The sequence below is a fragment of the Typopeltis vanoorti genome, chromosome 3, assembly GCF_054136105.1.
Source record: "Typopeltis vanoorti isolate ZY-2024b chromosome 3, IOZ_Tvanoo_1.0, whole genome shotgun sequence".
In the NCBI taxonomy this organism is placed as follows: Eukaryota; Metazoa; Arthropoda; class Arachnida; order Uropygi; family Thelyphonidae; genus Typopeltis; species Typopeltis vanoorti.
The window spans coordinates 30,319,887-30,345,251 of record NC_143551.1 but is presented as its reverse complement, the minus strand read 5'-3'; the positions used below and the strand labels follow the sequence as shown (position 1 = coordinate 30,345,251).

Here is a 25,365-nt window from a genome sequence, read left to right as displayed (position 1 = left end):
CTTAAAGACAAACTTCTTCCATTAAACTTCCCAGGCATCTACTAGATTCCATCTTGCAGCTTATCATATTATGAACACACACTGAAAGAGCTGCTGTAATAATCTTAGTTCGTCTTAATCTTATTTTCTTATAGTGTCATAAAATGTCTACCACCACCATTCTACTATATCTTATTTGCTCACACTCTGTAGCCTAACAAATTTATTTGTTTTTGGACTGTGCTAGTTAGACTATGTATTGAATGCGAGGCTATAAGACTCTAAACTGAAGATAAAGCCGATATTGTTATTATTCCCCACTAAAGTTAATCTTTACTTTAATTAAGTCATGGCTTGATCTTAATCACGTAATCTAAGATTGATACTCAACTTTTCATTACCTAATCTTATGCAGGTTCAAATATTTTTGGGGATAGTGCATCAACAAAATCAGTCCAATGTGTTATTCACAAACCATTTAATTAAGAATTCTTATTACAATGTTCAATCCCCATTGCAAATGGATACAATCACATCATAAGTATTTAGTACATCCTACACAATTTGAATGTAAAACACACCTTGAGTGAGTTTAATTTAATATTAACTTATGCTGCTTCATACAATACTTTTCTTACTCTCAAAATATCAGCTTATACAATTTTGTTGTAATTGCTTGCATCGTCACACTAGACTACGAACAGAGACATCTTTTCATTTAGATGTGAATCATGCAGAATTATTACATATCTAAGTACTTACAATGAGTTGCAATCTTTACAATACTCTCACTCAGCACAGTCCATTACACGAATCTTTTGTCCTCTTCCATTCTGCAGACCCACTCTTGATCTCCTGCCAAACTTCTTTGAGTTGTCGATAATTCTGAACCCTCTTGAACCCTTAATTTGGTGACAATGACCATATGATGAGTGGTTCCTATGCCCAAGAAGATTCCTTTTCTATGGCAGCAACAGGCAGCTCTCTTCTTACGAGATATTCCGATGATTGGCAAGAGATTTTTCATGATGGTGTCCCAGAGAATAAACTGGACTCGAAGAACCTCAGGATGTAAGACACTTCTCTTTTGATTACTGGAGGACCTCACGTGGCAGTGGACCAAGGTAAGAGAAAGCTGAGAAACCTAAGACAAATGATGCTTCTCTTTTGATGACTGACAGTGGATCCAGGTAAGAGGAGGTGAAAACCCAAGATGAAATCCTTCCTGCCACTGGACCTTTTAAAGGCCCAGACTTCATGTGTACGCATGCGATTGTCTCTCAAAAAAACTTCCGTATATGGTAATGGATCAATATCTAGATATGATGACGTCACATTTCGTGCAGCTTTCGAAATTGCCATATATGGACATGGATATATATCAATACACAGTGATGTCATATTTCATGCATCACAATAGTTTAACAAAGCCTTGTGATTAAGTTTATTACATACAAAAAAATTTATTTTAAGAATACAAACAATGACATGGTTTTGTGTAATTACTTTGAGAAGAAAAAAACTTCTAAAAACGAACATGATAGATTATTTATCATGTGAGATTTTACACTGCTTCTGTTTTGCTGAAAGGAACATAAAATGTACATCAAGCTTCATGAACTTGAACAATGAAGCCCTTGCAGAACATGCTATCTCCACTGAAAACAGTCTTTTGGAAGAACATAAAAATATTGCTTAAGAATATATTCTTTAAGGAATGGCTTTATAAAGAAAGCTGTGAAGCATTATTACATCATTCAAATTTCAACAGGTTTGATATCTTATATTTATCTTCCTTACAAGAAACAGCACATCTACAATCTACACTTGACACATCAGAATTTAGCTTCTCCAAAGAGATAGCTGACAGGAGATATGAATTACCGTGTCCTCACATGAGTAGACTCTTTCTGTTCTAATAAACTGAACCTATTATAACCATGAAGAAGCCACAAGAATATAAGTGTTGCAAAGAAAATTATATTGCCAAGAAATTATACTTTGTATATAGAGGCTGTCTTTAGAAGGTTTTCCCCACTTGGTTACAATAGTAAAACTTGCCAAAAATTATATTCTTGTATAATCCTTTTTCTAAGTGTAAGCAAACGAAGTTTGTCTACACTTGGATACTTGTATATAGAGGCTATTGACTTCCATCATTTGCCTCTACAACTAACTGTGATTCAGAATATTTTAATAATATTTAATAATAATAACTTGGATACTTGTATATAGAGGCTATTGACTTCCATCATTTGCCTCTACAACTAACTGTGATTCAGAATATTTTAATAATAAGGTGAAGATTCTTGAATAAGGAAACCTGTGAAATGTTACTTCGTTGTTCAAACTTAAATAGATCTGATGGCCTACAGTTATTGCTTTACAGAAAATAAAAAGTTTTCCATCTCCTAACCTTTCCTAATTCTAAAAAGCACCAAATAGTTTTAGGAAGCTAACAAAATGGTCAAACCAGTTTCTTGAATCTTTCTGATAACTGTATGTTATGCTGTTCCAATATGTATTTGTACTGAAGATGCATTTGTTACATAGTCAAACATTCTACCATTAAAGGATTAAATTATTCAACACAAATCATCTGGGTTTTTTTTTCTGGTTTTTTTTAATTGCTAGTGATATGTCATTCATTTATGTTGAACCATCACCTTTGTGTGTGTGTGTGTGTGATTTTTTAAGCCAATACAGAATGCAATTTAGCAGCCAAGTCCCAAATTGCTAGTCCATTCTTATTCATTACATAGTGCATGTTCATAAAGAATTTCAATATTTTTTTAATATAGAAATTTAAAAAAAATCAATAGTTTATCCAATTTTACAGCGAAGAAAAAAAAAGAACATCAGAATTATATAAACATGACAACCAATGTGAACACAAAGTGCATTATAATACCATATGTTCAACATCCTGTATGCAATCTGATAGAGAAAAACCGTTATCCTAAAAAAGATTCCACTTCAAAAGTGACAAGTTATTTTGGGAATTAGCCCATGCCCTATTCAACACTTCTAACCTAAACAAATATATATGTAAAATAACTTTTAAACATCCAGAGATGTTTGAAAGTTATTTTCAAACAGATAGAAAAAAAGATAGAAGCCACATGCTTCTATCTTTTTTTTTCTTTACTGTTCATTTACATTCTTCATTGAACCATTTTTTACACTGTATTTTACTTTGAATTCCAAATGAATTTTCTGCTGCTACTTTTATGCTATCCTTGATATGATTCCAGATGTTTTCAGTATTCTCATTCTCCTCCAGTTGTATATTTTTTAATTTCTGTTTTAATTCGCACTCATAATTTCTTCTCTCTCTCTCTCCTGCTATATCTAGTTTGTTAATATTGTATCTCAGTTAATATGCATGTGCTGAAAAATATTTACTACTTATTTTAATCTTAAGTAAGGCACAAATTGGAAAATGGCCACTATGATACTCACCTCCTCTGAAGCTCTGGATATTCTGAATGCAATTTCTACGCCTATTACTGATTATATAGTCTAATGGATTGAATATATGACAATCAAGAGATTTCAATGTTTGTTTGCGCATATTCTTCCTCATAAACATAGTGCTGCTTATTATTAAATTTTTGGATGTGGCCAAATTAATTAATCTTTCTCTATTAACATTTGTCTCTTCATGAAGACTTTGGTTTCCAATAACTTTTTTTTTATAAATTTTTTTCTTTTCCAATTATTGCATTGAAATCACCTAATAAAATTTATTATACGGCAGGGGAATATAATATTATATTATATTCCCCTGCCGGGGAATTTTTTCTAGGATTAATTCCAGTTTTTCGTAGAATTTATCTTTACTGATTCATCTTTGCTTCATGCAGATGAAGCAAGAGCTGAGTTTGTAATCTCTAATTTTAATATCAGGTTTAATGCCACTTTCATAATGCAACCCATATGGACAGAGTAGAGATAGTGTGCACCCTTGTCTTCCACCTGATTTTACACCAAACCATCTTCCTGTATTTCTTTCAATTCTGACTGCTGACTTAAATATGGACTGTGTGCTACTCTGTATAATGTTCCTTTCACACCATATAATTGCAGCATTTTGAAAAGCTTTTCTCTGGGCACTTTGTCATATGCCTTTTCTTACAAAAGTTAAGTACAGATCCTTGCTATATTACTATTATTTTGCAACTATTTGTCATAAAGTGAAAATTTGAACTCGATCGACAACCACTATTTGACTTGAATCTAGCTTTTTCTTCTCTGTTTAAGAAAAAAAAAAAAAATACTGAACTGACCCCCCCCCCTTCAGTGCACATGCTATGAGATATGCTGTTCAACTGCATGCACATTAATAGAAGAGCATGTGTTTAGCTGTAGCAGCGGTGTTGATGTTTTACGAACAGATTCATGGAATGTCAGAAACTTCTGTAGGCACATGTACATTAATAAAGGTTATCTTGAACCATTTTATTTGTACTCTTAGCTTGCTTATTCTTATTCTCAAATTCGATCGGAGATGACCACAATTTTTTCATAATGATGAAACCTGTTCCAAATTCATGTTTATCAGAGTTGTTTCCACCATAAAGTAGCAAAAGGTTCTCTTCCTTCAAATTTCCTTCTCCTGTCCATCGTATTTCTTGTATTGTTACTATATCCATTTTATATCTATTTAATTCATGTATGATTTCTTGAAATGCTCCAGCTTTGTACAAGCTTCTGACATTCCATGAATCTATTCGTAAAACATCAACACCGCTGCTACAGCTAAACACATGCTCTTCTATTAATGTGCATGCAGTTGAACAGCATATCTCATAGCATGTGCACTGAAGGGGGGGGGGGGGGTCAGTTCAGTATTTTTTTTTTTTCTTAAACAGAGAAGAAAAAGCTACATTCAAGTCAAATAGTGGTTGTCAATCAAGATCAAATTTTCACTTTATGACTTATTTTATTTACGAATAAAACATTTTCACTGCTTAGGTACAGTTTTTAGTGAAGAAAGCAACTAAATATGAAAATAGACAACAGCAGAATAAGCAATATGAATAAATTTATATGGAAGAAGAGAGAAACTAGCCAAATCACTAAATGAATTTGGATCTGTGATGTTGGTTGTTTGAATGTGTTAGAAAGATGCTGAGCATCAGAACCATGTGACCAAAGGAAGAGAATGTGACCTATATAGCATAGCCAAACAGCATCTGTATGGAAAGAGTTTAGAGTTTCCTCTTAAAAAATCCCCATAAAATAGTTAGTGGAAGAAATAAAGTTCATGGCTATTGTCCTCTTGTTTTGTAGAATTTTCCATGTGTTCAAACCAAACAGCCTGAATTCATGTTAAACTGAAACAAGACTCAGATATTGTGAGAAAATTCAGAAAGGTCAAATATAATTAAGGTCCAACATGTTCTTTAATTAGAAAATTTGCAAGGAAAAAGGAGAAATCAAAAACTGACTATTATGTGAATACAATGGAGGGAAGGGTTTTCTATAATAAACTTAGTGGACTGGATTTTGAAGCGAGTGGATAACATACTTGTTTTCTAACCAACAGTCTGTGAGTTGAAATCCCACCACAGAGGTACATACATTTGTGAATGAATTTAGGTGAGAGATGAAGTTTATCACCAAGTAAATAAACCCTGCTGTAGAGACCAAACATGAAAAAATTCCATGTTTGTTTGGTCTCCTACAGCAGGGTTTATTTACAGAGTATGTTAAGAAATATAAAAATATTCCTTAGTCCATACACAGCACTAATATACTGCAGGCTTATAACCTTTTACAGGTGGAAGTCATATAAATATATTAAGCAAACTTTATTGATTATAGGCATCTATAGCCAAACTTCAATGTTATAGTCTGTCCAATCTTTTGTAAAGATCACAGCCAAAAAGTTAATAAGGAACAAAGACTGAACTAGAAACTCTAGCATCAATCAAAAACACTTTAAATGTCCCATCCCCAAAATAAAAATAAAAAATAAATAAATAAAGGAAGAACATTTTCTATTCTTGAAAAGACTTAGAATGTCATGTGAGGAAGCTAACCTATTCGTGAATGTGCACATGCAGACGCACACAAAAACAAGCAACTACGTATTGTGGAGACTATAAATAAAATATATGCAATGTTAAAATAATTGCAGCATATTTATAATCTGATCATTTACTTCTCAGAGACTTCATCTATATACAAAATGATGAAAAGATATCAAAGATATTTTTTATATTTCATATAAAAAATAAATAAATACTATTTAAATATATTAAAAACTGTACATTGTGACATACCAGAGTAATCAACTATGTGTGTTGGCACTTTTTCTGGAGTAACATCTGCAGGGATAGTTATTTCTTCTGCACGTGGTGGAACCTCCTCTGGAAATTCTTCACTTACAAGAGATAGTATAAGTGATGTTTTTCCAACTCCAGCTAAAAAATGAGGAACAAAAAAAAAGTTAAACAATGTTAATGCATAAACAGAAATAAATAAATATGCAATTTATATCTATATATAATATATAAAGCAGATATGCATACATACATATACCACTTCTAATTTCATTACTTACAAGGGGAGTGTCAGTCATTAATGGTCACACATTTAAACAAGTAATCAATACATTATTATATTTAATTTTTTTTTATAACCCAGTGATTCTACAAAGCACTATATGATTGCATTTAAGCATAGTGTGATTCAGTAAGCAAAAAAGAATGGCAATGGGGCAACACAGATAGCTTTGGGCTTCCGCCTACAGAAAAAAATGGTATGAACTTGGAAGAAACAAGACCAGCAATTAATAGAAGCAAATTCTAAAAAACACAATCTCTGCAGAAAATGAATTAAAAACTTGGATAATAGATCAAAGAAGATCGGATTGCTGTGTATCTACAAAAATTATTATTCAACAAGCAAAATTATCAGCAACAGAAAGAAATATTGATTTTTACAGGATCACCATCATGGTGCTTTAGATTTATGAAGAGAAATGATTTATGCATGCGTGCAAATGTGTGAAAATATTGCAAAAAAATAGATAGCTTTGGGCCTCCGCCTACAGAAAAAAATGGTATGAACTTGGAAGAAACAAGACCAGCAATTAATAGAAGCAAATTCTAAAAAACACAATCTCTGCAGAAAATGAATTAAAAACTTGGATAATAGATCAAAGAAGATCGGATTGCTGTGTATCTACAAAAATTATTATTCAACAAGCAAAATTATCAGCAACAGAAAGAAATATCGATTTTTACAGGATCACCATCATGGTGCTTTAGATTTATGAAGAGAAATGATTTATGCATGCGTGCAAATGTGTGAAAATATTGCAAAAAATAGATAGCTTTGGGCCTCCGCCTACAGAAAAAAATGGTATGAACTTGGAAGAAACAAGACCAGCAATTAATAGAAGCAAATTCTAAAAAACACAATCTCTGCAGAAAATGAATTAAAAACTTGGATAATAGATCAAAGAAGATCGGATTGCTGTGTATCTACAAAAATTATTATTCAACAAGCAAAATTATCAGCAACAGAAAGAAATATCGATTTTTACAGGATCACCCATCATGGTGCTTTAGATTTATGAAGAGAAATGATTTATGCATGCGTGCAAATGTGTGAAAATATTGCAAAAAATATCAAACAAATTCAAAAATAAAATTATTGAGTTTTGCAGATTCATCATAAATTCTAGAAAACAAAACAATTTTGAACTTTCACAGATAGCTGTGAAAATGGCACTTCATCCATTTTATGGATGAAGTGCTTCTGATTTATGATGTGTGCCCTCGAACAAGACTGTTGACTCCAAAGGTAAAAAAAAATATTACTGTTAAAACTACTGGTCACGAAAAAAAACACTAAACTGTTTTGTTGTGCTGTGTTGATGGAACCATTTTTTAATTTTTAAAAGAAAAACAATAGCCAAGGAAACACTTCCCAAAGGAATTTACATTCATATTCATCCAAAAGAATGGATGGATGAGGAAAGGATGAAGTTATGAATAAAGGTGTGGTCCAGGCATTCTGGCAGTTTACATCTGAAACCTGCTTTGTTAGAATGGAATTAGTTTAGATGCCATAAAACTGAAGCAGTTAGGAACAAACTTCTCAAAATTAATAAAAAATAGCTGATATCCCAGGCGGACTCACCTCCGCACTTCAACCTTTAGATGTATTAATAAACAAACCATTTAAAGAATTTATGAGGGAAAAATGGATCAATTGAATGCAATCTCCAAATTCTTAGGAAACACCTATAGATAGGGGGAGAGAGAAGGCCCCCAATTTCATAGGTGTACAAATAAGTAAAGAGTTCATGGAATGAAGTGAAACCCGTAATTATTATAAAATGTTTTCAAAAGTGTGACATTAGTAATTCTCTTGACAGTACAGAGGATGACTTATTTCAAGACAGCAATTACTCGATTTCTGATAAAGAATCAAGTTCCAAATATTTTGAGAGTGAAGAAGTATAAAGAATTGAAAAGATTAATGAAATTTATAAAAATTATTTTGTTTACATTATTATATATATTTTTATTATATGTTAGATTATTTAATGATTAGATGATTTTACAGAAATGTTTTTTTATCTAATGAATGGATAGTACACATATTAAAATTTAAAATAAAAAAATTTATATTTACATGATGCATAATTCATGCTTCTTATACTGTGAAGAATATTTTTTTCCAAAAATTCAAAATGAAAAATGTGATGTGTCCAATACAATGACACATCGTATAATGCAAAAAATACAGTAAATTACAGAGGCAGAACCTACCTTTTACAAAGTCATGCTGTTCTGTATTGAGTATCATATTCCTATTCACCCATTCCTGAATTTTACTTTTAACCAACTTTTCCAATACTTTAACCACCACTCCAGAGATACTAATTGGTCTGTAATTTTTATTTTTAGCCATCTATATGTGATGTAACTATCTTGATTACACAACTTCATCAGAGGCACAGCCAGTTTACTTTCACGTTCTCACATAGCACACAAACTGACATACCATCCATGCCCATGTTGTGAACATTAAAATCTCCTAAGGGGATGATTTCACTGTTAGGGAGGCAAGATTGGAGAAGATCAATGTTTAAGGAGAGGAAATACTTGGGATTAGGAGTAAAATAACCAAGTTTATAAAATTACTTGGTAAACCTAATATACATTACCCAAGGTAAAAAAAAAAACTTATTTACATCTATATCTCCTCCAGAGATTCTTATTCAAAATAAAACACCTTGTAGCAACTTGTATAGGTAAAGTTGATAAGACTCTGTATTACTAAAACCTTGGTATTTAGGGTCTAGCTACTCACTGAGGAGATCTCAAAAAAGGTTGAAACCGGTCTGGCTAGTAAACCCTCCCCATAATGTATTGCAGTATACATCTCTTAGTGAGATGTGTTTTACATTATGGAAAATACTAAGAATAGTGAACAGAACTTTACCCACCTTTACAATGAGTGGCTCTGGTGTTGCACCACCTTTAGACTTGAACTACGTTCAGGCGCAAACTTAACTGCTTGCTTATTTGGGATTAGGAGTAAAATAACCAAGTTTATAAAATTACTTGGTAACCCTAATATACATTACCCAAGATAAAAAAAAAACTTATTTACATATATATATATGTATATATACATACATATATGTATACACTAAGCAAATTTATAAGCTAGGTTTTTTAATCCTTTTTCCCAAGTAAGCAAACAGACAAGTAAGTCAAGTTTGTGGCTGCACATAGAATGACTAGGCAACTCGTGGTAAAGGTGGAGCAAGTTCTGATCACTTTCCTTAGTAAGCTCTGTATTACTTCACCCTTGGCATTTTTTTAGGTCTAGCTCCCACTGACGTGACCTCAATAAAGGTCGAAACCAGTATGGGTAGTGACCATTACCTTAATGCATAGCATCATACATTTCTGCAAGGAAATGTGCTTTGCATTAGGGGAAAATTCTAAGGAAGGTGATCAGAGCTTGCTCCACCTTTACCACGAGTTGCACTACATGCAGCCGCAAACTTGACTTACTTGTCTGTTTGCTTACTTGGGTAAAAGGATTAAAAAACCTAGCTTATAAAATTGCTTGGTATCTTTAACATAATATATACCCAAGGTAAAAAACTTCCTACACATACACCCAAGGTAAAAAACTTCCTACACATACATATATATATGTATATATATTACACACACGAGGGTGATCTAAAACGTTCTCGGCCTCAGCCATAGATGGCAACACTATTAGCAAGATTTTTTTTTTCTAAGTTGGTACATCTGTTAAGCATCCATTTGAAATTGCAAGTCATTCTATCAAGTAGTTTGTTTTATACAGCTGTCTGAAGCAAAAGTGTTTTCTGTATTCCTTGAAATGGATAAAATTGAGTATCGTGTGGTTATAAAATTCTTTGTAAAATTTAACTCCAAAAGAAATTCATTCGAAGTTCATAAAAGTCTATGGGCACTCTTCTCCTTCGTTTTCAACAAATAAGAAATGGGTTTAAACATGGCCATACCAGCCTTGAAGATGATTCACGTGAAGGACGTCCAAGAAGTGTAACACCAGAAATGATTGATCAAGTGTATGATATGGTATTGGATGACTGGCCAGTCAAAGTGTATGAAATGGCTGAGACCATAAGCATTTTAAAAGAACGTGTAGGATATATTTTGCATGAAGAATTTCAAATGAAAAAGCTTTGTGCAAGATGGGTGCCATGCTTGCTCATAGCAGATCAAAAATGCACTCACATGTAAATCTCTGAACAGTGCTTCGAGCGTTTTAACAAGAATAAAACTGATTTTGTGCATCAATTTATTACTATGGATGAGACGGGTTCACTATTACACACTAGAAACCGCAGTCAAAACGGTGGACAAAGCAGGAAAGGTCATGGAATCGGTGTTTTGAGATGCTAAAGGCATTTTTTTATTAATTATCTTGAAAAGGGTAAAACAATAACCAAGAAATATTATTCCAATGTTTTAACCAGACTAGACGAAAAAATACGTGAGAAAAGACCTGGTTTGCAGAAGAAAAAAAATCATCTTTCATCAGGACAATGCACCTGCCCACCAAAGGTGTTTTGGCAATGGGAAATTTAAGGGATCTGCACTATGAACTGCTGGAACATCTACCCTATTCCCCAGATTTGGCTCCCTCTGACCTTCTATATCTTCCTCGCTGGTTAGCGTGTTTCTTCGAATCAAGAGATGATTGCAGCTGTAGAGGGGTATTTTGCAGATCTTACTGAGAACCACTACAGGGACGGGATAATGGTGCTGGAGCATCGTTGGAATAAATGTATTAGTCTTAAGGGAGATTATTTTGAAAAATAAAAATACTTTTGAAATTATAAGGTCATTTTTTCATTGTTAGGCCAAGAACTTTTCAGACCAACCTCATATATATATTGAAACTTATGAAATAAACATTTATTTTTGTCTCCTATTTCTGTGTATTTTCCTTTGTCAAAATGAAGATTTTGCTAAATAATATTTAGAAAACCTTAAATATAGTAACTGTCAAATTTTTAAGTACAGAGCCAAGATACTTCGATTTGAAATAAGTGAGATATGATTATGGACGGCTCCATAATCTCCTCTTTTTTATAGCCAAATGTAGGGAGGGAGGGAGGGGGGGGGAAAAATCACTTAAATCTTTAAAAAATTTACCAGTTTGGAACCTAACCTTCTCATAAGCTTTCTAGTAAATTTTAAAAAGTAAGAAAATCTTTATAATAGATTTCTTACTTTCCCTTGTTTCCATCTTCTGCTGTAAAATATAGCTGAATCTGTAATATTGTCTATTACAGTATCTAAGACATATATAAGTTGCTTAGCTCTGTAGTTTAACATTTTATTATGCACCCACCTAGAGATCACTTATAATGAATTTAACTTTTTGACACAGGTTAGTTAGTTTTTGTGAGTTTTTGTCTGAAAAAAAGCTTGTAAAAAAATTACAAGATCTTCCACTGTAATTTTTTTTTTTAACTTGCTCAATTTTAAGCCTGGTGTTTCAGGCTAGTGAAACTAACTCATTGCATAAATAAAAGGTGAACATACAGGTTATGGGTTAGAGTTTATGTTGTTTAAATGGTGCAGCCAAGGCAACTCCAATTCTGGTCATGTAAGCCCGCTGATAAATTTTGAAAGCTTCACTTTCTTTTACATTTAACTACATAGATGGATCCATATAGATCCAAATATAGAGGGACCCATAATATCCTTAATTTCGATATAATAAAACTATCATTTGATTTCATAGAGAACACTGTATTTAAAAAACAATACAGCCATTAAATCAGAATAAAAGATGGAACTTATTTATTTAAATAAAAATATTAACGAACTTATTTTAAACTGTGAACTATAGAGAATAATTATGGATTTAATAAGCAAAATGAATTTGCAATAAATTATAATAAATTTAGTTTAATCCTTTACCCAAGTGTAGGCAAACAAAGTTTGCGCCTGAAGTAGTTCAGGACTGAGGCAACTCGTAGCAAAGGTGGACCAAGCTCTCATCACTCCTTGTCTCAGTATCTCCCATACAAAGCACATCTCCTTGTGAACATGTATAATACTATGCATTAAGGAAAGGGCCACTACCCAGACCCGTTTCGACCTTTATTGAGGTCTCGTCAGTGGCAGGCAGACCCAGAAGTGGTGATACTAAGGCAGAAGCAATGGAGAGGTCATATTTATTTATATGATTTGCCAAAAGTTGTACCACCTTATTATTAATTTACTCTGGATTTAGAGAAAGATGTTGGAAGTTTATTTTTGACTTGGTTAGACTATAATAAATTTAGTTTAATCCTTTCCCCAAGTGTACTGAGACAATGGGTGATGAGGGCTTGGTCCACCTTTGCTAAGAGTTGCCTTAGTCCTGAACTACTTCAGGCACAAACTTTGTTTGCCTACACTTGGGTCAAGGATTAAACTAAATTTATTATAGTCTAACCAAGTGGAAAATAAGCTTCCAACATCTTTCTCTAAATTCAGAGTAAATTAATAATAAGTGGTACACCTTTTGGCAACTCGTGTAAGTAAATATGACCTCTCCATTGCTTCTGCCTCAGTATCACCACTTCAGGGTCTGCCTTCCAATGACGAGACCTCAATAAAGGTCGAAACTGCTCTGGATAGTGGCCCTTTCCTTAATGCATAGCATTATACATGTCTGCAAGGAGATGTGCTTTGCATTATGGGAGATACTGAGACAAAGAGTGAAGAGAGCTTGGTCACCTTTGCTACGAGTTGCCTCAGTCCTGAACTACTTCAGGCACAAACTTTGTTTGCCTACACTTGGGTAAAGGATTAAACTAAATTTATTATAGTCTAACCAAGTGGAAAATAAACTTCCATCAATAAATTATGATGTCATCATCATCATCAAATTACTGACATGTACCCTCAAGGGGTGTACAGGATATTACGATAGTACTACATCATTACTAACTTCCTATCAACAATTTTCCTACAAATCAATCTGTCAAGACTCCAACATCATCAGATCTTATATTTCTCTCTTCTAACGCAATTTTTACTGTATCAATCCAACTATATCTTGGTCTTCCTCTGGGTCTTTTATCTGCTTAACCTTGCAGAGAACACTTATTTTGCTTATCTTTCCTCTCCTATTCCATCTGAGATTAGCTCTGCTAACACATTCCTGGATGTGCAAACAATGTCAAATGTTTCCTAATATCCTTGTTTTAATATGATATTGCCATTAATGCCATCTGTTCATGCCCCTAATCTTTCTCAGGATTCTCATATTTGTCGTCTCTAGTCTTTGGCCAAATATTTTATTTCTAACCCAGCTCTCAGATCCATTAGTTAAAATTGGTTTGAACACTGTCTTGTATACAACTAATTGAGTATTTTGAATAATTTCTCTCTTATTACATATAAAATTTATTCAGTTGACTTCCTACCATACAGGCTTTGTTTATTCTAGTATCTATTTCCATATTTAATTTACAATCTTCACTAAAAATTGTGCCTAAGTAGCTGAAATTGTTTACTTGTTCTATAGGTTGTTCTATTGCTAAATTTTTGGCATATTCATTAACTGCCCATACTGGACATTCTAGATCATTCATCAAAAATTCGACACAATTTCTTGAACAAATCAAGGATACTCAAATCAAAGAGTCTGACTTGGTAGTCAGTTTTGATATTGTTTCCCTTTTTACCAATATTCCATTAGCTGACATTGTCAACTTACTATATGATGATTACCCTCTGGATATTGCAAAGATTTTTTAATTTGTTATACATTCAGGATATTTCAGCTGGAAAAACAAAATCTACAAACAAGTTGAAGGTACTGCCATGGGTAGCCCTCTGTCTCCACCTTTGGCAAACTATTTTTTGAATCATCTGGAAGACATCTTGTTTTCATCTATTCATCCTCAACCCTCTCTTTGGTTTCGTTATGTCGATGATGTCTTTGCTATTTGGCCACATGCTGAAGAGGAACTTACCACATTCGTACAACAGATAAATAGCCTTCACCCACGCATTCAGTTCAAAATGGAAAAAGAAAAGGCTAATAGTTTACCATTCTTGGATATCCTCCACATTCGCACATCCTCTGGTACTTTATCAACAAGGGTCTATCGAAAACCTACCTTTTCTGGCAGATACATTCATCAAAAGTCTACTTATCACACTTCTCAAAAAATCGGTATTATCAAATCTTTAATTAATAGAGCACATAAAGTGTGCTCCTCCCCCTTAAGCTTACAACAAGAACTTTTCACTATAAAAAAGTTAATAGAATTTAATGGTTACAACCCTAATCAAATCCAGCAGATAATTGACTCCTATGTTCCAACACCTAAGGATTCTTCAACAGACTGCAAAGTTCCAATCCCTTATATTTCAGGCATCTCGGAACCTATTGGCAGAATTTTGAAGTATCATCTTATTCCCACATATTTTCCTATCAACAAAATTTCTCACTCGTTGCTATCTACAAAAGACAAACTGTTTACCAGATACCGTGTGAATGTAATTTATTATACTTTGGACAAACAGGCCGTTCTGTGGAAAAAAGAATGAAGGAACATCAGTATTATATCGAATACATGAAACCTCATAAGTCTGGTCTAACACAACATAGTATTGACACTAAACATAATATCCAGTGGGATAAAGCTTGTCTTCTCCACAGATGCAAGTTTAAATATGAACACCTTTTTTAAAGAAAGTTGCAAAGCCCTTTTACACTGGCTGAATTTAAATCTCTTTCTTTCTCAAAAAAGTTTGAGACATTCTTATCTAATGCAACCATCAATGACATAGTTCTTAAGAATTATTTTATAATATTTTATTAATAGTAATTTTCTGGCACGCGGCAACAATTTTAATTGGTAATCCAATCCACCGACTGTTCTGTACTTTGTATTCCATTCCTTTAACTGTTTGTTCTACACTGATGATGTGCTGTTACTTTCAGTGCGAAATATTTGTACCTTTAATTCATTAAAGTTATTACTGTTGGTTTTATACGTGTTAAGTTACTAAGCACATTTTTATGTTGAAACATTGTGTTAGTAACCACAATGTTTCTACCATGTCCTGAGCAGAAATCCAACAGGTATTTGCCATTATTATTATTAGCTTTGCACTTTTCTCCAAATTTTCCCAAATATTTTTGTACATCTGACAATCATTCCTACTCTGCTATTTAGATCCCCAACAGAACCAACTTTTCCTTTTTCATTGTGTCAGTTGTTTTCTCTAAAGCCTCAAAAAAATTCCTCCACTTCTACATTAATACAATCTTCTGTGGGACCAATCACACAAATAAGTCTCGTTGTCCAGTTCCTCATTCTGATATTTGCCTACATCACTCTACTTGATACTGCCTGCCATTCAAGAAGATTAGCCTTGTAGCTACTCCTTCTTTTCCCTGATTGTTATTGCCAGAATATAACTTTTTGTTGCTTAGGGAGTGCTTAAAGGTTAAGGAATGCTTAAATTATGATGCAGGAAGATTAATTTTTCAGCATTTTTTGGAGTAGCATATGTCTGGTTTCATCAAAAATATTTCCACCTTCTGAACAAAAACTCTTTCAATGAATAAGGTGGTAGCTCATGCCAAAAGAAATTGTATTACAGATGAAGTTTACTCAATTAGCTTTAGAAATTGATTATGTCGATAAGAGGGTGGCTGCTGGACAGGTATCCAAATTTTCAGTGCTAGGACCACTACTGTTTAATTTGTACATAAATGATGCAGTAAATAACCTGAAAGGAAAATTTTCAGTTGTTGGATGATGATGCGAAATTAGGTAGAATAATAGTTAATCATGGAGTTGTGCTGTCAGCATGAGCAAAAGATAATGGTATCGATTTAATATGGAAAAATATAAAGTTATCCATTTTGAGATAAACAGATTACAAGTTGTGTACACATTGATGGAACTGTACACCAGGAAATAGAGGAATCTAGGGATTTAGGGTGGGGGTAGACAAAAAAGTTTAGAGGACATATGCTAATGTTGCTAAAGTAGCTCATAAGATTACTTGGCTATTTAAGAATACACTATGAAGGAGAGATAAGGAAGTTGAGTTGCTATTTCACTTTATAAGGCTTTGATATGCCCACATTCGGATTACTGTGCTCAGATCGGGTCTCCTGGGTTTCTTGGGGATGAGGAAGTGGTGGAGAAGATTCAGAAGTGAACAAAAAGATGGTGATTGGTCTGTAGAATGTTCCTTATGAGGATAGATTGAGGATGTGTGGACTGCAGAAGTTGGCTGATAGGAGAAAAAGAGAGGATATGAAACATTAAATTACTTAAAGGGTTTTATAGAACTGATGCAGGGGAAATGTTTCAGCACTTGGCTAGAGGGACTAGAACAAGAGATCATCCCTGAAAATAAAATAAAGGTGTGCTTAATAGGGATGTGAGGACAAGATTTTTTGCTTGGAGAGTTGTGAATGAGTGGAATGAGTTGCCAGAATCAGAAGTGAGTGCTTTTGTCTGTTAATTGGTTCAAAGAGAGGTATGATAGATTGTGTGGATAGTTTGGGTCTCCTGTGATGAGTCTTCGGACTCCATGGAGGTGTATGTACAGTAATAACCTTTCTAATAAAATAGAATTAATATATACATATAAACAGAGAAAAAAAAAAACTTGAAGCAAAGATGACACACTCCTAGCCGACCCATGTAGGTGGGATAGGAATCACTTCTGACATTTCATGGGTGGGAGTCACATAAAAATGCTGTACAATTTCACTAATATCCTTATTAACATTATTGGTTTCTTAGTAGAATATTGTTCTGATGACCTATGCATTAAAACAGTAAATATCATATAAAATCTTAAAGCAAATTATAACATATATAAATTACCTAAAATGGTTTGCGTAAATATTTGCTTCATTCATAGCTTTTGCAGAGTACTACATAACACTCAACTCCTGTTATTCCTTTATATATATTTTATTTTTTTGAAATACAGACAGATTTAGGATTCAATAAAATATTATACACTTACGTTCTCCAACCAAAAGAATCCTCACATCTCTTTTGCCATTCTTGCGACCCATCACTGAATACTATCCTATAGCAGAAAAGAACTGATATAAATATTTAATAGTTGTTGTGATCAATAAATAGAAGTTATGTGAAAATGAATCCACTATAAAAATGCTGATATTTCTAAAGTTATTTCATCATCATCATCAAATTCCTGCCATGTAGCCTCAAGGGGTGTACAGGATATGAGAGTACTACGTGAAAAAAATTACATCATTAATTTCCTATCTACAATTTTCCTTCAAATCAGTCTGTTACTTGTCAAGACTCCAATATTATCAGATCTTATATTTCTATCGTCTAAAGCACTTTGTACCGTATCAATCCACCTATATCTTGGTCTTCCTCTGGGTCGTTTTGCTGCCAACCTGGCAGAGAACACTTGTTTTGCTAATCTTTCTTCACCCATTCTGTTTAAGTGACCATACCACCTGAGATTAGCTCTGCTAACGTATTCCTGGATGCTGACAATGTCAAGTTCTTTCCTAATATCCTCATTTTTAATATGATATTGCCATTGAGGCCATCAGTTCACGCCTATAATCTTTCTCAGGACTCTCATATCTGTGGTCTCTAGTCTTTGGTCAAGTGTTTTACCTCTGACCCAGGTCTCAGATCCATAAGTTAAAACTGGTTTGAACACTGTCTTGTATACAGCTAATTTAGTGTTCCGACTAATTTCTCTCTTATTCCATATGAATTTATTCAATTGACTTCCCACCATACCAGCTTTGCTGATTCTGTTGTCTATTTCTATATTTAATTTACCATCTTCAGTAAAAATCGTGCCTAAATAGCTGAAATGTTTTACTTGTTCCACAGGTTCTCCATTCACAACACAGTTGACATTTTCAATGATTCTGCCTATTTTCATTGTCTATGTCTTTTTATTGCTGACCTTCATACCATATCTATTACAACAGCTATTCAATTTAGTCAGAGAATCTTGCAGACTTGTAGCAGATTTATTTAGAAGTATAACATCATCTGCATAAAGCAAAGAGCTGACATTAACATCTCCAATTTTGATATCATGTTTAATACCACTTTCCTTCATAATGTGATGCATATAGATAATGAATAACAGAGGGGACAATGTACATCCTTGTCACACACCAGATTTAACATTAAACCATCTTCCTGTACTTCCTTCAATTCTAACTGCTGACTTACAACTCAAATAAAGACTAAGTATTGCTTGATATAATGCCCCATTAACACCATATAACTGTAGCGTATTGAATAGCTTCTCTCTTGGCACCTTGTCATATGCCTTTTCCAGATCGACAAAACTTAAATACAGATCTTTGTTATATTCCCATGCTTTCTTGACTATTTGTCGTAAAGTGAAGATCTGATCCTGACAGCCTCTATTTGGCCTGAATCCAGCTTGTTCTTCACCAAGCTTTTCTTCCACAATTCTTCTCAACCGTTTCTCAAGTATACTTGCATAGATCTTGCCAGGAACACTCAGTAGGGAAATACCTCTGTAATTCTCACATGCAGTTTTATTTCCCTTTTTATATATGGGTACTATGAGAGCTCTACTCCAATCATTGGGAATTCGTCCCTCTGTCCAGGCTTTCTGAACTATGCAGTGCAGCCACTGTAAGACTCTTATACCACCATACTTCAGCATTTCTGGTCGAATATCATCTACTCCTTTCTTGTGTAGAGGCTTAAGTGCTGTGAGGACATTATGTTGGAGATTTAATGGACTTTTTACAGCACTCACAAAGAATTAAAATAGAATTTAATACTTCCTATATTTCGTCCTAGTCACTAGGACATCTACGGGGATTACAAAGACAATTAATGTAACATGCACACAAAAACTTAAAATACTAAGCCCAACCACGTGGGTGACAATAAAGTCCTATCTAGGTGGAGCGCCCTCTAAGGGCAGTTGTAGGTGGCCTGGAATGTAAGGTGGGACCTCTGGAGATGACTGTTTCCCAAATCTTCGGAAGCTTAATGCAACCGTATTTGTTAAGATTTGGTTGGTTTTTGAGAGCTGCTGCTGCTTCTAAGAAAAGTCTCTCTTTCTTGAATTTGCTGTGGTGGAGCATGGTGGTTTTTTTTCCATGATACTCTGTGGGTGGTGTCCAAAACATGGTCAGCCAAGCCTGAATGGCCATAGTTGTGTTTAACGATGTACGACTTGTGTTCCTCTAGGCGGATGGATGCTGATCTGCCTGTCTGTCCAAAGTACGCAAGCTTACAGGAACAGGGTACTTTGTAAACTCCAGGCAGAGAGAGAGGAGGGAGCTGATCTTTCGTAGAACGGATAAGGGTAGCCAGTTTGCGGTAGGGCTTATATGCTGTGTGTAGGTTATACTTTTTTAGTATCTTAGCTATTTTTTCCGAAGTGCCACGGATGTAGGGTATGGTGATGGCATTTTTAAATTCTTGTTGATGAGAGGGACGGGGAATGGGGGAGGAATTGATTATTTTTTTGATACTGTGTTCGCTGTAGCCATTGGAGAGGAAAGTTCTGTGTATGTGGTTAAGCTCAGTAGTGAGGGCGGTTCCACTGGAACAAAGATTGTTCCAGTGGAACAATCTTTGCTCCAGAAGCCATCACCATACCCTACATCCGTGGCACTTCGGAAAAAATAGCTAAGATACTAAAAAAGTATAACCTACACACAGCATATAAGCCCTACCGCAAACTGGCTACCCTTATCCGTTCTACGAAAGATCAGCTCCCTCCTCTCTCTCTGCCTGGAGTTTACAAAGTACCCTGTTCCTGTAAGCTTGCGTACTTTGGACAGACAGGCAGATCAGCATCCATCCGCCTAGAGGAACACAAGTCGTACATCGTTAAACACAACTATGGCCATTCAGGCTTGGCTGACCATGTTTTGGACACCACCCACAGAGTATCATGGAAAAAAACCACCATGCTCCACCACAGCAAATTCAAGAAAGAGAGACTTTTCTTAGAAGCAGCAGCAGCTCTCAAAAACCAACCAAATCTTAACAAATACGGTTGCATTAAGCTTCCGAAGATTTGGGAAACAGTCATCGCCAGAGGTCCCACCTTACATTCCAGGCCACCTACAACTGCCCTTAGAGGGCGCTCCACCTAGATAGGACTTTATTGTCACCCACGTGGTTGGGCTTAGTATTGTAAGTTTTTGTGTGCATGTTACATTAATTGTCTTTGTAATCCCCGTAGATGTCCTAGTGACTAGGACGAAATATAGGAAGTATTAAATTCTATTTTAATTCTTTGTGAGTGCTGTAAAAAGTCCATTAAATCTCCAACATAATATCATCTACTCCAGCTGCCTTTCCACATTTCAAGCCTTTGATGGCTTTTTCTACTTCAAGTATGGATATGTATTCCTGACTGCATGCCAGGTCAGTGTTTTTTACCACTGTGCTGTCATCACTGCTTGTTTCATTTAGCAGTTTTTCAAAGTAATTACTCCATACTTCAAGGATGTCTTTTTCTCCCGTTTTTCATGTCACCTTTATCATCTCTAATTCCTTTTACAGCACTCTTTCCTCCATTCTTAAGTTTCTTCAACAACCTTCAGAATATTTTGCCACCTTCTTGATATTTATTTTCTATATTCTTGCCAAAGTCCTCCCATGACTTTTGTTTAGCTAGTTTTACACAGTGTTTAGCATTCTTGCATTTGTCTCTATATTCTCTAAGAGCACAAGCTGACTTATTTGACAGTAACTTTTGGTATGCTTTCTTTATTATTATTTTTATTTTTTATTTTTAGGTTATTTTTATTTATTTATTATTATTACTTTTTTTTTTTTTTAATACCAGACTGTATGCAAAATCATATTTCAAGTGGCGAATTCTCCATGCTTGCTATGCAAGCTCATTAATTGAGAAAGAAGTAATATTTATTTGTTAATAAATGCATGCATTTATAAGCATTCCATTTAGGCTTTTATTTTTGTAGACAGAAGACATCTTAAGCTTGCACGGCAATAATTGAGCTTTGCGTTGTGTATTGAAGCCGATGCTTGCTCATCTAGTCACAGCTACCTTGGCTTACTCGGCTGTAGTAACTTCCAGATCCTCGCAGCAGCACTGTGATTTCATGCGTGCACATAGCCATTTCACGTCATCTCACTCTATTGCTTAAACACAGACCACATGCAGTCAACGTAGCTCTAGCCAGTGAGCTTCAGCCAGCCTTTACAAGTGTGCATATTGCTTGGGAAAATTAAGTTATAACCACTTTTTATAACAATGTTATTGACCAGTTCATAAAGAAGAACCGTAGGGTAGAATTTGTATTCAAGTAGCTAAATTGAAAAAGATAGAATATCATTTGTAAAATAAATGTTGTATTTGTATGATTAAATGTACATAAATTTCTAAATATATAGTTTTAAATGGTCAGTAACTCATTATTCTGCTAATCACACTTCAATCACACCTCTCACTCCCTGAATGATAACAAGAGCAAGCATGAATTTCAAGACCAGCATTCGCCCCTGCATATTTCTTTTCTATATATCATGAAGATAAAGTTAGAAAAGCAGCAAGGTGGAAAATATTATGAAAAGATAAAAGTGTATGCCTGTCTAGTCCGGTGATAATGATACCAGTTCCCTAGCACTAGACTGCCAGAAGAAAAGCCATCATACTTTGATTCTAGTCGCCAACTAGAGCAACTATTTCCCTTTCTTGTTACACCAGACAGACCCTTCCCATAATGCATAGCAATATACACGTCCAAAGGAGGTGTATTTTGCATTATGGGATACTGAGGCAATTGATGTGCAGTCAGTACGATGATACTTAAGACACAAACTTTGTTCGCTCACACTTGGGTAAAGGATTAAACAAGAATATAATTTCATAGCAAATTTTGAAGTTCTTTCTACAGAATTTTTTACCTCTGCTTTCTTCTTTCGAAAAATGGCCTAAAGTATACAGCTGAAATAGAAGTTTTGAAATCTTAAAAAAAAACTGAGCAAAGTCATGTAAAAGGAAAGATAAGTGGCCTATACCTCATACATTTTCTCAGAACATCACAAAATGACTGGTCCATTTACCTTGGTGCCACATCTAGAAGAGAATTTCTTCTTCAGGATTTAAGAAATTCTCTGAAGTAATACAATTGCATGGTTCCTTAAATGGGAAACAGTCTCATGCTACATGATATTTGGAAATCGTTTAAACAATTTTGTGATGTCCCTTACACCACTAACCATTTAAATCCTTGCACAACAATGAACAGCTTATGCTTCACATACCAAATGATTCATGTGACTGTTCTGCATTATCATTATTATACTACTAATATTATTATTATTATTATTATTACTAGGAAAGAACTTGACATTGTCAGCATCCAGGAATTCATTAGCAGATTTAATCTCAGGTGGTATGGTCACTTAAACAGAATGGGCGAAGAAAGATTAGCAAAACGAGTGTTCCCTGCCAGGTTGGCAGCAAAACGACCCAGAGGAAGACCAAGATATAGGTGGATTGATACGGTACAAAGTGCTTTAGACTAGAGAAATATAAGATCTGATAATGTTGGAGTCTTGACAACAGACTGATCTGGAGGAAAATTGTAGATAGAAAGTTAGTAATGATGTAATTTTTTTCATGTAGCTATCATATCCTGTACACCCCTTGAGGGTACATGGCAGGAATTTGATGATGATATTATTACTACTCCTACCTAATATTATTATTAATACTAATACTACTACTAATATTATTATTATTGTTATACATTTTGAAAAAACAACTGCTGTTAGGAGTTCTTAGATCTGTTTTGTACATTCTCTAGTTCTGTTCACTTCTTCACAAGGCTGTCAGACAGCAGACAGGGAAATGTAGAAATTTGTTTATTTTTACACTAAATCTACAAGTAAATCTCTTTAACATATAGCTATTACACTCAATGGAAAAAACATTATAGATACATACCTAATAGCATGCCAGTCCTCCTGTAGTGTGAATAACAGCCTGTACTCTCCGAGGCACTAACTCCACCAGGTGCCAAAGGTAATTCAAGCTATTCCTGTTGCAGCATTGTCTACAACTGTGCCTTAGATGTCAGTCCCAGATACATGAATTCGACGTCTTGTTCTATGGCATCACAGAGAGATTCATTTGGATTTAAATCGGGGGACCTTTGGGACTACAGGATTGTAGTCCCAAACTCGGATGAGTATTCCTCGAGCCATGCCTGGGTGGTTGTGGCGCAGTGGGGTGGTGCACTGTTCTGCTGAAATAGACTATTGGTTTCAGGATGCACAAAGGCCATGAAGGTGTGTAGGTAATCAGCCAGCACATTCTGATAGTTCACAGCATTGAACAGAACCAACCTGGCATGATGGGGCGATGGCTTCATGTTGTCGACAGCAAACCTGCACCCTCCCATCAGCTCAGTACAACTGATAACAGGATTCATCAGACCACACGACTCTGGCCACTCTAAAGAGGTCCTGTTTTGATGGTCCTGACACCAGGTGAAGGAACAATACCCGATGAAGAGCAAGTTGTCAACAGTTGTACACGATTAGGACACTGTCTCCTGTAGCCCATGGTATGCAGAATACAGCATACCGTTTGCTTTCTGACACTGTGTGGACCTCCGACATTGAAACTGGATGTGATTTGTGCCACTGCTGCCTTGTGTTTGGTTTGTATGAGCCTGGACAGTCTACATCGATTCCTGTCATCAATGGCATGTGGTTGATGACAGGAATCGATGTAGACTGTCATCTCTGTCATCAATGGCATGTGGTTGGCCAACACTTGCTTGCCGAGTGGTAGTATGTCTGTTGATGGTATACTTGTGAAGGATCCTTGGTACAGTTGCCCTCAAGAGCCCTAAGGTTCTTACCACTAGGGTGATAGAATGATCCACCTGTCTTGCACTGATAATATGTCCACGATCAAAGTCGCTAAGATCGCCAAATTGCCCATGTTCATCAATTGTGATACACTGTTGAGAAGCCCTGATGTCTATCTATTTACTGTCTACATTCCGTTTGGGTATATTTCAATCTGTGCAGAGGTGCCAGTATCAACATCCCATCACCTGTACTCTAATGTTTTGTCCATTGAGAATACTGCTTACTGTCTCAAAGTAGTTTCAAATACAGTGTGTGTATTTGAAATGTACATGATATATTTATATTTATTTCCAGGTCTAGAAAGATGAAACAGCAAGTTTTGGAGACAAGACCTATGTTTCTTTCAAAGAGACAATGTATCATGCCATACAACAGATGTTATTTTGATAGTTTGAGGAAATGATGTCGAAAATGATGAGCGAGTTATAACTTCCAGTTTTCCCGGAGCTAAAATTAAGAATATAAAGTAAGCAATTCAAAAACAGAAAAGTAAATGAGATCATAATTGTAGTTACTAACAACTTAATTAATGATAAGTTCAATATGAGAGAGGACATGAAAGGGTTGTTGAAAGCAAGAATGAAGAGTGAGAAAGTGAAAATCGTCAATATTTTACCACGATATGATAAAAATGAATTAAGAAGTGCTATGATGGCAAACGATTCAATGCACAGGCTGTGTAGAAGGAATGGATGTGAGTTTTTGGATGTGTGGAGTGAGTTTGAGGGAAGACTGGATTTGTATAAGAGGGGTGGCCTACACCTGAATGCCTTTGGTATCAGGAGTCTAGAAAAACTAATAACTGGTACCAGACCTAACACAGAGAGTCAGGAAAATTATAAAGGGAATTATAAAGGAAAATTATAAAGGGAGGAATGATGAGAATGCGAGTGTAGGAGCAACAATGTTATATAACTGCATTAATGACTGGAATGGGCTTTGTC

At 34.8% G+C, this 25,365-nt stretch overlaps 1 protein-coding gene across 5 annotated transcripts in view; it reads right to left on the bottom strand.

Annotated features, from left to right (window-relative positions):
• Miro (mitochondrial Rho GTPase) overlaps positions 1 to 25,365 on the bottom strand; it is a 439,377-nt gene that overhangs the window by 369,142 nt on the left and 44,870 nt on the right. For all 5 annotated transcript variants that reach the window (XR_016550640.1, XM_090415513.1, XM_090415514.1 and 2 more), the window contains exons 2-3: positions 17,526 to 17,591; positions 6,270 to 6,410 (exon numbers count right to left, since the gene is read on the bottom strand). Coding sequence is in view for 4 of the 5 variants with exons in the window: in XM_090415513.1 (XP_090271639.1) it covers positions 6,270 to 6,410; positions 17,526 to 17,577 (193 nt within the window). In the remaining variant the exon portion in view is untranslated. The remainder of the gene's footprint in view (positions 1 to 6,269; positions 6,411 to 17,525; positions 17,592 to 25,365) is intronic.